We start from the raw sequence: 14,897 nt of genomic DNA, 5'->3' as shown, positions 1-14,897 counted from the left end.
CGCCCTCCCCCCGAGCACCCCCAGCCCTGACTGGCTTCATAGGCAGCAATTCCAGAGCATTGCCCAGGGACTCAGTGACAACTGGTGGGAGCAGTGGGATGAAACTGCCCAGTCGGGGTCCCTCCGGGAAACTGTGGGGAGCTGAGAGCCCCCAGGCCCAGTTCGTCACAGCCCTGTCGAGCCCCCCTGGCCCCACCAAGCACCCCCTGCCCCCCCGCAGCGGCTCGTACCAGCCAGGGCGTAGGCCGCGGGGCCGATGGCGATGCGGATCCCGTCAGAGACGATCCCCTCGGGGAAAGCCTTGGCCATGATCTCCCCATAGAGCCGCCCGAGCCCCGCCCCTGTAGGCAGAGAGCCCCCATCCCGGGTTACATGGAGACCCTGGCCAGACCCCCCCTCCTCCGCAGGCCAGACCCACCCCCAACCTCCTTCAGCCAGACCCCCGAGCCCATCCTGGGTTATGGCCAGGTGCTGGGAGCCCGGACTCCTGGGTTCTCTCCCCGGCACTGGGAGGGCAGTGGGGGCTGGTGGGTTAGAGCAGGGGGGCTGGGAGCCAGGACTCCTGGGTCCTCTCCCCGGCTCTGGGAGGGCAGTGGGGGCTGGTGGGTCAGAGCAGGGGGGGCTGGGAGCCCGGACTCCTGGGTTCTCTCCCCAGCTCTGGGAGGGGAGTGGGGGCTGATGGGTTGGAGCAGGGGGGCTGGGAGCCCGGACTCCTGGGTTCTCTCCCCAGCTCTGGGAGGGGAGTGGGGGCTGATGGGTTGGAGAAGGGGGGCTGGGAGCCAGGACTCCTGGGTTCTCTCCCTGGCTCTGGGAGGGGAGTGGGGGCTGGTGGGTCAGAGCAGGGGGGCTGGGAGCCCGGACTCCTGGGTTCTCTCCCCAGCTCTGGGAGGGGAGTGGGGGCTGGTGGGTTGGAGCAGGGGGGGCTGGGAGCCAGGACTCCTGGGTTCTCTCCCTGGCTCTGGGAGGGGAGTGGGGGCTGGTGTCTCAGAGTAGTGGGGTGCTGGGAGCCCGGACGCCTGGGTTCTCACCGTAGACGAAGACGGGCAGGAAGTAGCCGGCGGGGACGACCATGGTGGTGGCGAGGAGCAGCATGAAGAACTGGGGAGGAGGAACGAGCGAATGAAACAGCCCCCCGCTTTCCAGCCCCCCCCCCGACAGCTCCTCCCCCAGCGCACCGGCAGCCACCAGGGGGCGCCGGACACCAGCTGCCCCCCCCGGAGCCCCCCCACCTTGGAGAGCAGGAAGACGCTGAGCATCTCGAGGGAGGAGAGCTGGGGGTGGGTCCACTGGAGCCAGGGGTCGGCGTAGGAGGGGTGGGGGGGCTGGCGGGAGGCGTTCAGCCCCCCCAGCTCCGCCTGCCCCCAGGTGCAGTTGTTGAAGAAAGTCTCCAGGAGCTCCTTCATGGTCAGCTGGGGGGGGACACAGAGGGGGGTGAGACGTGGGAGTGGGGGGGATCCCGGCTGGGGGGCCGGAGGAGGGGAAGGGGGTCAGAGGAGGGGATGGGCGAGGCTGGGGGGAGGGGAGTGGGGGGGATCCCAGCTAGGAGGTGGGGGAGAGGAGTGGGGGGATCCCGTTCGGGGGGGCAGGGAGGGGGGTGAGATGGGGATGTGGGGGGGGTCCAGGCCAGGGGAGGGGAGCGGCCGGTAGGGGGGAGAGGAGGGGGTACTCACCCGCGCCCCCAGGTACTGCCCCAGCCCATGGGGGAAGGTGACGCTCGCCAGCACCAGGGAGACCAGCCCCGCGTGGAGGATTTTGCTGCGGGGGGGGGGAGAAAGTGGGGGAGATGGTAACGGAAGGGGGGGTGAAGGGGGAGCAAGGAGAGATGGGGTGGAGGGGGCTCGGGGGGGGCTGTAGGCTGAGCCAGAAGGAGCTGGGGGTGGGGGTCCGTAAGCTGCCGGCTCTGGGCCCCACAGCAAATGGTGCCAGGAGGGCCCCGGGGGGTAGGAGCTGGGGCAGGGTTTGGGGGGGCTCCAGGGGGCAGGATTTGAGGGGCCCGGGGGCAGGAGCTGGGGCAGGGTTTGGGGGGGCTCCAGGGGGCAGGAGCTGGGGCAGGGTTTGGGGAGGCCCGGGGGTTCACTCACTTGTTGCCCAACAGGCGCCCGGGCAGGGGCCGGTTCTGCAGGGCCAGCAGCAGGTTACGGTGGCAGAAGAGGTAGACGCAGCAGAGAGCCCCACACAGCGCCCTGCGGGGACAGGGTCAGCGCGAACCCAGGCGTCCGGGCCCCGAGCCGGGGGGAGAACCCAGGAGTCCTGGCTCCCAGCCCCCCTGCTCTAACCACCAGCCCCCACTCCCCTCCCAGAGCCAGGGAGAGAACCCAGGCGTCCGGGCTCCCAGTCCCCCCTCCACTCTAACCCACCAGCCCCCACTCCCCTCCCAGAGCCGGGGAGAGAACCCAGGAGTCCTGGCTCCCAGCCCCCCCTGCTCTAACCACCAGCCCCCGCTCCCCTCCCAGAGCCGGGGAGAGAACCCAGGAGTCCTGGCTCCCAGCCCCCCCTGCTCTAACCCACCAACCCCCACTCCCCTCCCAGAGCCAGGGAGAGAACCCAGGAGTCCTGGCTCCCAGGCCCCCCTGCTCTGACCCACCAACCCCCACTCTCCTCCCAGAGCCAGGGAGAGAACCCAGGAGTCCTGGCTCCCAGGCCCCCCTGCTCTGACCCACCAACCCCCACTCCCCTCCCAGAGCCAGGGAGAGAACCCAGGAGTCCTGGCTCCCAGCCCCTCCTGCTCTAACCCACCAACCCCCACTCCCCTCCCAGAGCCGGGGAGAGAACCCAGGAGTCCTGGCTCCCAGCCCCCCCTGCTCTAACCCACCAGCCCCCACTCCCCTCCCAGAGCCGGGGAGAGAACCCAGGAGTCCTGGCTCCCAGCCCCCCCTGCTCTGACCCACCAGCCCCCACTCCCCTCCCAGAGCTGGGGAGAGAACCCAGGAGTCCTGGCTCCCAGCCCCCCCTGCTCTGACCCACCAGCCCCCACTCCCCTCCCAGAGCCGGGGAGAGAACCCAGGAGTCCTGGCTCCCAGCTCCCTGCCTATCCCCCCTCCCTGGGCTGGGGCTGAGCCTGGCCAGGCGGGGGCGGAGCCAGGGGTGGGGGCGGAGCCAGGGGCAGAGGCGGGGGGCGGAGCCTGGCCGGCGGGGCGGAGCCAGGGGCGGGGGGCGGAGCCAGCAGGCAGGGGATCTCGGGGTGCCCCCACTCACCCCAGCAGGGCGAACGAGAGCAGCTCGGGCAGGTCGAAGGGGAACTCGACGCGCCAGCCGGTGCTGAAGAGAACGGCCACCGTCTCTGGGGGAGCACGGGGGGGCAGTTAGTCTAGGGGGGCCGGGTCCCCCCGTCTTCCCTGCCCGGCCCTCAGCCCCCAAAGCCCTGTGATCCCGGCCCCCTGCCCCATCCACCGTCCCCCATTTCTCCAGCCCCCCCAACAGCTCTCTGACCCCAGATCTCCCCCCACTGCCCCCTCCCCTGCACCCCATATCTCTACCCCCCAACCCTGCCAGCCCAGATCTCCCCAGCCCCCATTTCTCCAGCCCCTCAAACCCTCTGACCCCAGCTCTCCCCCTCCCCTGTACCTCATTTCTCCAGCCCCCCCAACAATCCTCTGACCCCAGCTCTCCCCCCACTGCCCCTCCCCTGCACCCCATATCTCTACCCCTCAACCCTCCCAGCCCAGATCTCCCCAGCCCCCATTTCTCCAGCCCCCCAAACCCTCTGACCCCAGCTCTCCCCCTCCCCTGTACCTCATTTCTCCAGCCCCTCAAACCCTCTGACCCCAGCTCTCCCCCTCCCCTGTACCTCATTTCTCCAGCCCCCCCAACAATCCTCTGACCCCAGCTCTCCCCCCACTGCCCCTCCCCTGCACCCCATATCTCTACCCCTCAACCCTCCCAGCCCAGATCTCCCCAGCCCCCATTTCTCCAGCCCCCCAAACCCTCTGACCCCAGCTCTCCCCCCCCTGTACCTCATTTCTCCAGCCCCCCCAACCCTCTGACCCCAGCTCTCCCCCCCCTGTACCTCATTTCTCCAGCCCCCCCAAACCCTCTGACCCCAGATCTCCCCCCACTGCCCCCTCCCCTGCACCCCATATCTCTACCCTCTCAGCCCAGATCTCCCCCCCTCATTTCTCCAGCCCCCCCCAAACCCTCTGACCCCAGATCTCCCCCCACTGCCCCGCCCCTGCACCCCATATCTCTACCCTCCCAGCCCAGATCTCCCCCCCTCAGTTCTCCAGCCCCCCAAACCCTGGCCCCAGCCCCCCCCACCCCCCCGTACCGCGCTCCCCGTGCAGCAGGGGCAGCAGGCGGAAGGTGAGGGCGGCGCAGGACGCGGAGAAGAAGCCGCGCCAGTAATCGCGCAGCGCGAAGTGGGTCCCCATCGCCTCCACGGAGAACAGCACCCCTGGGGGACAGGGGGGGTCAGCCGGGAACCGGGGCCCGGAGCGCCCCCCTCGGGTCTCCCCGGCCTCCCTCTGCTGAGCCCCCTGCGTGCCCCCGGGGCCCCGTGCACCCCAAGGTCCCCCCTGTACCCCCAGACCTCCCCCTGTGCCCCCGGGGCCCCGTGCACCCCAAGGTCCCCCCTGTACCCCCAGACCTCCCCCTGTGCCCCCAGACCTCCCCGTGCCCCCGGGGCCCCGTGCACCCCCAGGTCCCCCGTGCACCCCCAGACCTCCTCGTGTCCCCAGGTCCCCCTGTGCCCCCAGACCTCCCCACGTGCCCCCAGGTCCCCCGTGCACCCCCAGACCTCCCCATGCCCCCCAGTCCCCCCTGTACCCCCAGACCTCCCCCTGTGCCCCCAGACCTCCCCGTGCCCCCAGGTCCCCCGTGCACCCCCAGACCTCCCCATGCCCCCAGGTCCCCCGTGCACCCCCAGACCTCCTCGTGCCCCCAGGTCCCCCTGTGCCCCCAGACCTCCCTCTGTGCCCCCGGGTCCCCGTGCATCCCCAGACCTCCCCCCATGCCCCCGGGTCCCCCCTGTGCCCCCAGACCTCCCCGTGCCCCCGGGGCCCCGTGCACCCCCAGGTCCCCCGTGCACCCCCAGACCTCCTTGTGCCCCCAGACCTCCCCCTGTGCCCCTGGGTCCCCGTGCACCCCCAGGTCCCCCGTGCACCCCGAGACCTCCTCGTGCCCCCAGGTCCCCCTGTGCCCCCAGACCTCCCCCCATGCCCCTGGGTCCCCCGTGAACCCCCAGACCTCCCCCTGTTCCCCCAGACCTCCCCGTGCCCCCGGGGCCCTGTGCACCCCCAGGTCCCCCGTGCACCCCCAGACTTCCTCGTGCCCCCAGGACCCCCGGCCCCCCCAGACCTCCCTCTGTGCCCCCGGGTCCCCGTGCATCCCCAGACCTCCTTGTGCCCCCAGACCTCCCTCTGTGCCCCTGGGTCCCCCGTGCACCCCCAGGTCTCCCCCCATGCCCCCGGGTCCCCCCGTACCCTCAGACCTCCCCCCGTGCCCCCCCAGGTTCCCCCTGTGCCCCCAGACCTCCCCCCGTGCCCCCGGGACCCCGTGCACCCCCAGACCTCCCCGTGCCCCCCAGTCCCCCCTGTACCCCCAGACCTCCCCCTGTACCCCCAGGCCTCCCCCCGTGCCCCCGGGTCCCCCCTGTGCCCCCAGACCTCCCCCTGTGCCCCCAGGGCCCCGTGCAGCCCCAGACCTCCCCGTGACCCCCAGTCCCCCCTGTACCCTCAGACCTCCCCGTGCCCCCAGGTCCCCCCTGTATCCCCAGATCTCCCCGTGCCCCTGGGACCCCCCTGTACCCCCAGACCTCCCCCTGTGCCCCTGGGTCCCTCATGTACCCCCAGACCTCCCCATGCCCCCGGGTCCCCATGCACCCCCAGACCTCCCCGTGCCCCCAGGTCCCCCCTGTACCCCCAGACCTCCCTGTGCCCCCGGGTCTCCCCGGCCTCCCTCCTCTGAGCCCCCTCCGTGCCCCCGGGACCCCATGCACCCCCAGACCTCTCCATGCCCCCCCGTGCCCCCGGGTCCCCGTGCACCGCCAGACCTCCCCCCGTGCCCTCGGGCCCCGTGCACCCCCAGGCCTCCCTGTGCCCCTGGGTCTCTCCAGCCTCCCTCCTCTGAGCCCCCTGCGTGCCCCCGGGTCCCCGTGCACCCCCAGACCTCCCCCCATGCCCTCGGGCCCCGTGCACCCCCAGGTTTCCCTGTGCCCCCGGGTCCTCCCGCACCTCCAGACGTCCCCGTTCCCCCGGGTCCTCGTGCAACCCCAGACCTCCCCGTGCCCCCGGGTCCCCCCTGTACCCCCAGACCTCCCCCCATGCCCCCGGGTCCCCATGCACCCCCAGACCTCCCCCCGGGTCCCCCCTGTACCCCCAGACCTCCCCTCGTGCCCCCGGGTCCCCATGCACCCCCAGACCTCCCCATGCCCCCGGGTCCCCCCTGTACCCCCAGACCTCCCCTCATGCCCCCGGGTCCCCATGCACCCCCAGACCTCCCCCCGTGCCCCCAGGTCCTTCCTGTACCCCCAGACCTCCCCGTGCCCCCGGGTCCCCATGCACCCCCAGACCTCCCTGTGCCCCCGGGTCCCCATGCACCCCCAGACCTCCCCCCGTGCCCCCGGGTCCCCCCTGTACCCCCAGACCTCCCCTCGTGCCCCTGGGTTCCCGTGCACCCCCAGACCTCCCCGTGCCCCCAGGTCCCCCCATTCCCTCGGGTCCCCCCTGTACCCTCAGACCTCCCCCCGTGCCCCCGGGTCCCCGTGCACCCCCAGACCTCCACCCGTGCCCCCGGGGCCCCCCTGTACCCCCAGACCTCCCCGTGCCCACAGGTCCCCCCCATGCCCCCGGGTCCCCGTGCACCCCCAGACCTCCCCGTGCCCCCGGGTCCCCCCTGTACCCCCAGACCTCCCCGTGCCCCCGGGTCCCCGTGCACCCCCAGACCTCCTCATGCCCCCGGGTCCCCCCCGTGCACCCCTAAACCTCCCCATGCCCCCGGGTGCCCCCCGTGCCCCCGGGTCCCCCCTCGCACTCCCAGAACTCTCCCCATGCCCCCGGGGCCCCGTGCACTCTCAGACCTCCCCGTGCCCCCGGATCCCCCCCTGCACCCAGACCTCTCTGTGCCCCCAGGTCCCCCCCGTGCCCCCAGGTCCCCCCTGCACCCCCAGACCTGCCCGTGTGCCCCCGGGTCCCCCCTGCACCCCAGATCTCCCCACATGCCCCCGAGTCCCCCCCTGCACCCCCAGACCTCCCCCCATGCCCCTGGGTCCCCCTGCACCCCCAGACCTCCCCAGGTGCCCCCGGGTCCCCCTGCAGCCCCAGACCTCCCCACGTGCCCCCGGGTCCCCCCCTGCACCCCAGATCTCCCCACATGCCCCCGGGTCCGCCCCTGCATCCCCAGACCGGCCCCCATGCCCCTGGGTCCCCCTGCACCCCCAGATCTCCCCACATGCCCTCAGGTCAGCGTGGGGAGCACCGGGGGGTCAGCTGGGAACCAGCCCCCCGACCCCCTTTCCCCCACCACGTGCCCCCCGACCTGTCTCCCTCCCACCCCTCCTTCTCTGCTCCTTCCCCCAGCCCCACAAGCACTTTGGGGTCACTCACCCCCCACGGGGGCCACGAAGCAGCAGGCCACCCCCACGGCCGCCCCAGCCACCAACATCTCGTACTTGCGGGCCGGGTTCTGGGGGGCAGAGATGGGGGAGTGAGAGGCGGGGGGTGCTGAGGGCCGGGGGGGTTGAGACAGTTTGGGGGATGGGCCGGGGGAGGGGCCAGGGGAAGTTGGGGGGGGCGGGGATACCCCCGGACTCACCTCCTTGGTCCCGGCAACTCGAACCATCACACGGCCCAGCTGGGTGGCCAGGATCGTGGCCATGTGAACGAAGGGGCCCTGGGGAGAGAGACGAGGTCACTGCAGCCCCCCCATATCCCCCCGACCCCAGCCCCCCGATCCCCCCAACACACCCAGCCCCCACCTCTCAGATACCCCCATCACCAACCCCCCCATCCCTCAACACACCCAGCCCCCACCTCCCAGATCCCCCAACACACCCAGCCCCCAGATCCCCCAATCCCCCCAACACACCCAGCCCCCACCTCCCAGATCCCCCAACACACCCAGCCCCCACCTCCCAGATCCCCCCAACACACCCAGATCCTCGACCTCTAAATCTCCCACCCCCAGAGACCCCAGCTCCCCGATCCCCCCAACACATCCAGCCCCCAGATCCCCCAATCCCCCCAACACACCCAGATCCCCTACCTATAAATCCCCCACCCCCAGAGACCCCAGCCCCCAACTTCCCCAACACACTCAGCCCCCACCTCCCAGATCCCCCAACACACCCAGCCCCCACCTCCCAGATACCCCTCCATCCCCAACCCCCCTATCCCCCTAACACACCCAGCCCCCACCTCCCAGATCCCCCCAACACTCCCAGATCTCGGACCCCTAAATCTCCCACCCCCAGCCCCCCGATCCTCCCAACATACCCAGCCCTCACCTCCCAGATCCTGGACCCCTAAATCCCCCACTCCCAGAGACACCAGCCCCCCACTCCCCCAACACTCCCAGCCCCCAGATACCCCCCATCACCAACCACCCATCCCCCAGATCCCCCCGAAACCCCCCAACACACCCAGCCTCCACCTCCTAGATTCCTGACCCCTAAATCCCCAACCCCCAGAGACCCCAACACACTCAGCCCCCACCTCCCAGATCCCCCCAACACACCCAGATCCCAGATCCCCTGATCCCCCCAACACACTCAGCCTCCACCTCCCAGATCCCCCCACCATACCCAGCCCCCAGATCCCCCCAATCCCCCAACACACCCAGCCCCCAGATCCCCCAACACATCCAGATCCCCGACCCCTAAATCCCCCATCCCCAGAGACCCCAGCCCCCCAACTCCCCCAACACACCCAGCCCCCACCTCCCAGATACCCCCCATCCCCCAACACACCCAGCCCCCACCTCCTAGATCCGCAACCCCTAAATCCCCCACCCCCAGAGACCTCAGCCCCCCAACTCCCCCCTGATCCCCCTAACACACTTAGCCCCCAGATCCCCGACCCCTAAGCCCCCCACCTCCAGAGACCCCAGCCCCCCAACTCCCCCAACACACCCAGCCCCCAGCTCCTAGATCCCCAACCCCTAAATCCCCCACCCCCAGAAACCTCAGCCCCCCAACTCCCCCCTGATCCCCCAACACACTTAGCCCCCAGATCCCCGACCCCTAAGCCCCCCACCCCCAGAGACCCCAGCCCCCCAAATTTCTCCAGCCCCGACCCCCAGGTCCCCCCCAAGGGACCCCCCCACTCACCACTTTGCCCAGGAAGATGGTGCTGCCGGCCCCCAGGGTGCAGATCACCCCGACCAGCTTGGCCAGGCCGGTTCGCAGGGTGAAAAACTCGCTGAGCACGACCCCCCGGAGCGTCACCTTCAGCTCGGGGATCCCGGAGCCTGGGGGGGGATGTGTCAGAGCCCCCCATGTCCGGGGATCGGGGACCCCCTGTTCACCCCCACACACAGCCCCAGGGACCCTGTGTTCACCCCCCCACACACGGCCCCAGGGACCCCACGTTCCCAGCCCTGCATGTCCGGGGATCGGGGACCCCCTGTTCACCCCCCCCACGGCCCTGGGGATGGGGGACCCCACGTTCACATCCCCACGGCCCTGGGGATCGAGGACTCTGTGTTCCCAGCCCCCCACGGCCCCGGGGATGGGGGACCTGACGTTCACACCCCCTCACAGCCCCAGGGATCAGGGACCCCACGATCGCAGCCCCCCCAAATCCCCCTCCTGGGATCTCGGGGCTGTGGCAGGGCAGGGGGGCCCGGGCCCTACCTGCTGCCTGCGGCGAGATGTATTTGGCGACTCCGGCTGAGACCATCATGAGCCCCGTGTGGTAGAGGACCCAGGAGAAATACTGCAGGGCCCGGTACCCCTCCAGCGCGTCGTACACCCACAGGTTGGCTGGGGGGCGAGAGGGGGGGGTCAGGGCAGGGATCCCGCCCCCTGCACCCCCCCCGGGACTGGCACCGTATGGGGGGTTCTATGGAGGACTGGGGATCTGGGGTGGGGGGCAGGCGAACGGGGAGGGTCAAATGGGGGGATTCAGCATCTCAGAGGGGCCCCCAAATCCCATCTGCCTTGCGCTGCCCTGCCAGTGACTCCCACGGCTCTGGGACCCCAGGGGGGACTGGGGCTCGGGGGGCTGGGGGGCACCTCGCTGGAACTTGGAGATGACGACGTCGAGGCCGAAGCTGATGGTCGCCATGCAGATGCCAAGGAGGAAGAGGAAGATCCAGTCCTCGCCCAGCTTCAGGATCTGGGAGCGGACGGACAGACCCAGCGCTGCAAGAGAGACGGACGGATGGTGCCCCTCACTCCCGACCTGCAGCCCCCTCTAGCCCAGCCCTGCCCCCCCCAGCTCCACCGGTGCCCCTCACTCCCGACCCGCAGCCCCTGCTAGCCCAGCCCTGCCCCCCCAGCTCTGCTGGTGCCCCTCACTCCCGACCCGCAGCCCCTGCTAGCCCAGCCCTGCCCCCCCAGCCCTGCCGGTGCCCCTCACTCCCGACCCGCAGCCCACTTGCTGCGGGATCCCCTCCCTGTCCCTGTTCCCTCCAGTCATGTCCAGGTGTGGAAAATCCTTGAGGCAGCTGCTGCCCTTGACCCCGGGGCTGATCCCTGTTTGTGTCACACACTCCCTGTGTGATGAGAGGACCAGGGGGTGGGGGTGAAGGGAACCCAAACCCCGACCGGCCCCAGCCTGAATCCCAGGCCTGGCGGGCGTCTGTGTGAGCCTGTCCGTGAACACGCAACCCTGTTTATACCCCAAACAGAAACTGTAACAATGTGATTCCCTCCCGGCCCCAGCCCTGCCGGTGCCCCTCACTCCCGACCTGCAGCCCCTGCTAGCCCAGCCCTGCCCCCCCACCCAGCCCTGCTGGTGCCCCTCACTCCCGACCTGCAGCCCCTGCTAGCCCAGCCCCGCCCCCCCCGCCCTGCTGGTGCCCCTCACTCCCGACCCGCAGCCCCTGCTAGCCCAGCCCTGCCGGTGCCCCTCACTCCCGACCCGCAGACCCTGCTAGCCCAGCCCTGGGCTCCCCCACCAGCCCTGCCGGTGCCCCTCACTCCCGACCCGCAGCCCCTGCTAGCCCAGCCCTGCCCTCACTCAGCTCTGCCGGTGCTCTTCCAGCCCAGTCCTGGGCTCCCCCAGCCCTGTTGGGTGCCCCTCACTCCCGACCCGCAGCCCCCACCAGCCCAGCCCTGCCGGTGCCCCTCACTCCCGACCTGCAGCCCCTGCTAGCCCAGCCCTGGGCTCCCCCCAGCCCTGCCGGTGCCCCTCACTCCCGACCTGCAGCCCCTGCTAGCCCAGCCCTGGGCTCCCCCCAGACCTGCCGGTGCCCCTCACTCCCGACCTGCAGCCCCTGCTAGCCCAGCCCTGGGCTCCCCCCCAGCCCTGGGCTCCCCCCCAGCCCTGCCGGTGCCCCTCACTCCCGACCCGCAGCCGCCTTACGTTTCAGCGCCTGTATCACCCTTTGCACAGCCTTGCGCCCCCTCGGCCGCTGGTCCCTGCCAAACAGCTTCTGGTACGTCTCCCTGAGGAGCTCACTGTCCAGGTGCTGCCCCTGGGACCCCGGCCCCCCAATCCCCTCCTTGGGCTCCCCCTTCCTTGAGCTGCACAGCCCCATGGCCCTGCCTGGCTCCACTGGCTGGCCCTCACCCCCTCTCCCCAGGGTTTATAGCCCCATCAGCCCTGCCCCACCCTGGGGGGAGCAGAACCAGCTGCCTGGAGCCAGGGACACCGGTCTGGGCCGGGCGAAGACAGGTGGGGGGCGGGGGCGGGGGCAGGCAGAAAGAGAGAGTGTGTGGAGATGAGAGGGTGGGTGTGGGGAGATACGGATAGGTAGATAGATGGGGTGTGGGGGGAGAGAGAGAGGGGGGCAGGGGTGGGAGTGGGGATAGATAGATAGATAGATAGATAGATAGATAGATAGATAGATAGATAGATAGATAGAGGGATGGATAGATAGACGGGGTGGAGGGGGACAGATAGATAGAGGGGGTGAATGGGGATGGATAGATATATAGAGGGGATGGATGGGGATAGATAGATAGATAGAGGGATGGATGCGGATGGATAGATAGATAGAGGGGTGGATGGGGATAGATAGATAGATAGAGGGGTGGATGGGGATAGATAGATAGAGGGGATGGATGGGGATAGATAGATAGATAGAGGGATGGATGGGGATGGATAGATAGACGGGGTGGAGGGGGACAGATAGATAGAGGGGGTGAATGGGGATGGATAGAGGGGGTGGATGGGGGTGGATAGATAGCAGGGGTAGATGGGGACGGATAGATCACAGGGTTGGGGTGGCGATGGATGGTAGACACCTGTGTCTAGGGACGTGCACAGTCCCTGGAGCCTTGTGGGTCCCAGGGTGAGGGAAGACCTTTTCCTGGACCAAGGCCTGTTGGCCTGGGGACGGACAGACAGACAGAGGCAGATTCTCTGCCAAGGCCACCGGCTCTGATCTGGCCCCAGGGCCGGGCACCGGCCGGCTCTGCTCAGGGGCAGGGGGGAGTTAGGGGCTGGTGCCTGAGCTTTGCAAAGCTTCAGGGCGTCCCCCTTCCCAATCCCTCCTTGCTGTTGTGACAACAAACCCAGGGGAAGGGCACCCAGCTGTCTGGAGCCTGTGGGAGACACCTCTCCCTGGGGCACCAGATACCAGAGGGGGCTGGGAGCCAGGACTCCTGGGTTCTCTCCCCGGCTCTGGGAGGGGACGGGGGGGCTGGTGGTGAGAGCAGGGGGGCTGGGAGCCAGGACTCCTGGGTTCTATGTGGGAGGGGCTGGTGGGTCAGAGCAGGGGGGCTGGGAGCCAGGACTCCTGGGTTCTCTCCATGGCTCTGGAGGGGAGTGGGGGCTGGTGGGTCAGAGCAGGGGGCTGGGAGGCCAGGACTCCTGGGTTCTCCTCCCCTACTCTGGAGGGGAGTCGGGGCTGGCGGGGTGGGAGCCAGCACTCCTGGGTTCTCCCCGGCTCTGGGAGGGGAGTGGGGGCTGGTGGTTTAGAGCAGGGGGGGCTGGGAGCCAGGACTCCTGGGTTCTCTCCCCGGCTCTGGGAGGGGAGTCGGGGCTGGTGGGTCAGAGTGGGGGTGGCTGGGAGCCAGGACTCCTGGGTTCTCTCCCCGGCTCTGGGAGGGGAGTGGGGGCTGGTGGTTAGAGCAGGGGGGCTGGGGGCCAGGACTCCTGGTTTCTCCCCCTGGCTTGGAGGGGAGTGGGGGTTGGTGGTTAGAGCAGCGGGGTGGGAGCCGGACTCCTGGTTTCTCCCCTGGCTCTGGGTTACGGATTAACATCGGGGGCAGGCAAAGGGCTGGGCTGAGTCCAAGGTGACCTTTGACTCCCGGGAGCAAAGGCATCCTCAACAGGTGGAAAAATAAACTGGGCATGAAAGCTCCAGGTGGCTTTGTCCTCGCGGGGGGGGTTGGAAACTGGAAAGTGACCCCCCCTTTATAGGATGGAAAGAATGTCAAGGCCCCTCCGCAGCCCTGGAATGGGGGGGGGGGGCAGACAGACTCGGGCTGGGGGCTGGAATAGCCCAGGGAGGGACCCGTGGGGCAGGGGCTTCGTTCCCTTACTGACCTTTTCTCCTCAAGGCCCCTTTCTCCTGCCTCCCCAGCCCCCCATTTCCCCCTCCCCTGCCCCCTAGCCCCACTGTGGCCATCTCCCTTCAATCAGCTGGGCCCCAACCCCTGGAGCGCCCCCTCCCTCTGGGGCCCCCTCTCCCGCTAGGCCCCCCAATTTCCTCAGGCTTCTCCCCCTAACCGCCCTTGCCCCCCATCTCTCCCCTGCTCCCTCCGGGGCCCCCCATCTTCCCTAACCCTCCCGTGGGGCTCCGTCCCCTTAACCCATCGACGCGCGGTGCGGGGCGGTGTTGTATGAACGTTCCACGCGCGCTCCCGGGCTGTGGGGGGGGCTGATCTATGAACGTTCCATGCGCGCTCCCGGCGGGTTTTGTGAACGTTCCACGCGCGCTCCCGGGCTGCGGGGCGGTGTTGTATGAACGTTCCACGCGCGCTCCCGGGGTGGGGGGGGGTGATGTATGAACGTTCCATGCGCGCTCCCGGCGGGTTGTGTGAACGTTCCGCGCGCGCTCCCGGGCTGCGGGGCGGTGTTGTATGAACGTTCCACGCGCGCTCCCGGGGTGGGGGGGGTGATGTATGAACGTTCCATGCGCGCTCCCGGCGGGTTGTGTGAACGTTCCACGCGCGCTCCCGGGGTGTGGGGGGTGATGTATGAACGTTCCACGCGCGCTCCCGGGCTGCGGGGGGGTGATGTATGAACGTTCCATGCGCGCTCCGGGAAGCGGAAGCGGAAGTCGGGGCTCGGCCTGCGCTGCGGACTCGGGGAGGTGAGCGGCGGCCTGATTGGCCCTCGGAGGGGACTGGAGGGGAGTGCGGGGGGGGGGCTGGAGATATTCGGGGGGGCCGGGGGTGGCGGTGATATCAGGGGGGCTGGGGTTGTTCAGGGAGGGCTGGAGGACGGGGCGGCTGGAGGCAGGTCTGGGGGGGCTGGGAATGTTCAGGGGGGGCTGGAGGCAGGTCTGGGGGGCTGGGGATGTTCAGGGAAGGCTGGAGGATGGGGGGCTGGAGTGGGTCCAGGGGTGGTGGTGAGATGAGGGGGGCTGCTGGGGGGCTGGGAATGTTCAGGGAGGGCTGGAGGACGGGGGGCTGGAGGCAGGTCTCGGGGGGCTGGGGATGTTCAGGGGGGCTGGAGGATGGGGGGCTGGAGGCAGGTCTCGGGGGGCTGGGGATGTTCAGGGGGGCTGGAGGATGGGGGGCTGGAGGCAGGTCTCGGGGGGCTGGGGTTGTTCGGGGAGGGCTGGAGGACGGGGGGCTGGAAGGGAATCGAGGGGGGCTGGGGCTGTTCGGAGAAGGCTGGAGGATGGGG

At 69.9% G+C, this 14,897-nt stretch overlaps 1 protein-coding gene across 1 annotated transcript; it reads right to left on the bottom strand.

Annotated features, from left to right (window-relative positions):
* Positions 1–230: 230 nt before the first annotated feature.
* Positions 231–11,634, bottom strand: LOC115643127 (chloride channel protein ClC-Kb-like; the record flags this gene model as incomplete). The annotated part of the gene is made up of 13 exons (XM_030546945.1): positions 11,460–11,634; positions 10,166–10,294; positions 9,785–9,913; positions 9,260–9,399; positions 7,747–7,824; positions 7,539–7,617; positions 4,265–4,390; positions 3,196–3,280; positions 2,082–2,183; positions 1,671–1,755; positions 1,230–1,409; positions 1,029–1,098; positions 231–341 (listed from the first exon to the last, which is right to left on the bottom strand). Coding segments are annotated over exons 1-13 (1,489 nt in total), but the record flags the coding sequence as incomplete, so codon positions are not given.
* Positions 11,635–14,897: the final 3,263 nt, after the last annotated feature.

This window comes from Gopherus evgoodei, unplaced genomic scaffold, assembly GCF_007399415.2.
Source record: "Gopherus evgoodei ecotype Sinaloan lineage unplaced genomic scaffold, rGopEvg1_v1.p scaffold_51_arrow_ctg1, whole genome shotgun sequence".
NCBI lineage: Eukaryota > Metazoa > Chordata > Testudines > Testudinidae > Gopherus > Gopherus evgoodei.
This window is presented reverse-complemented; position numbering and strand designations above follow the sequence as displayed.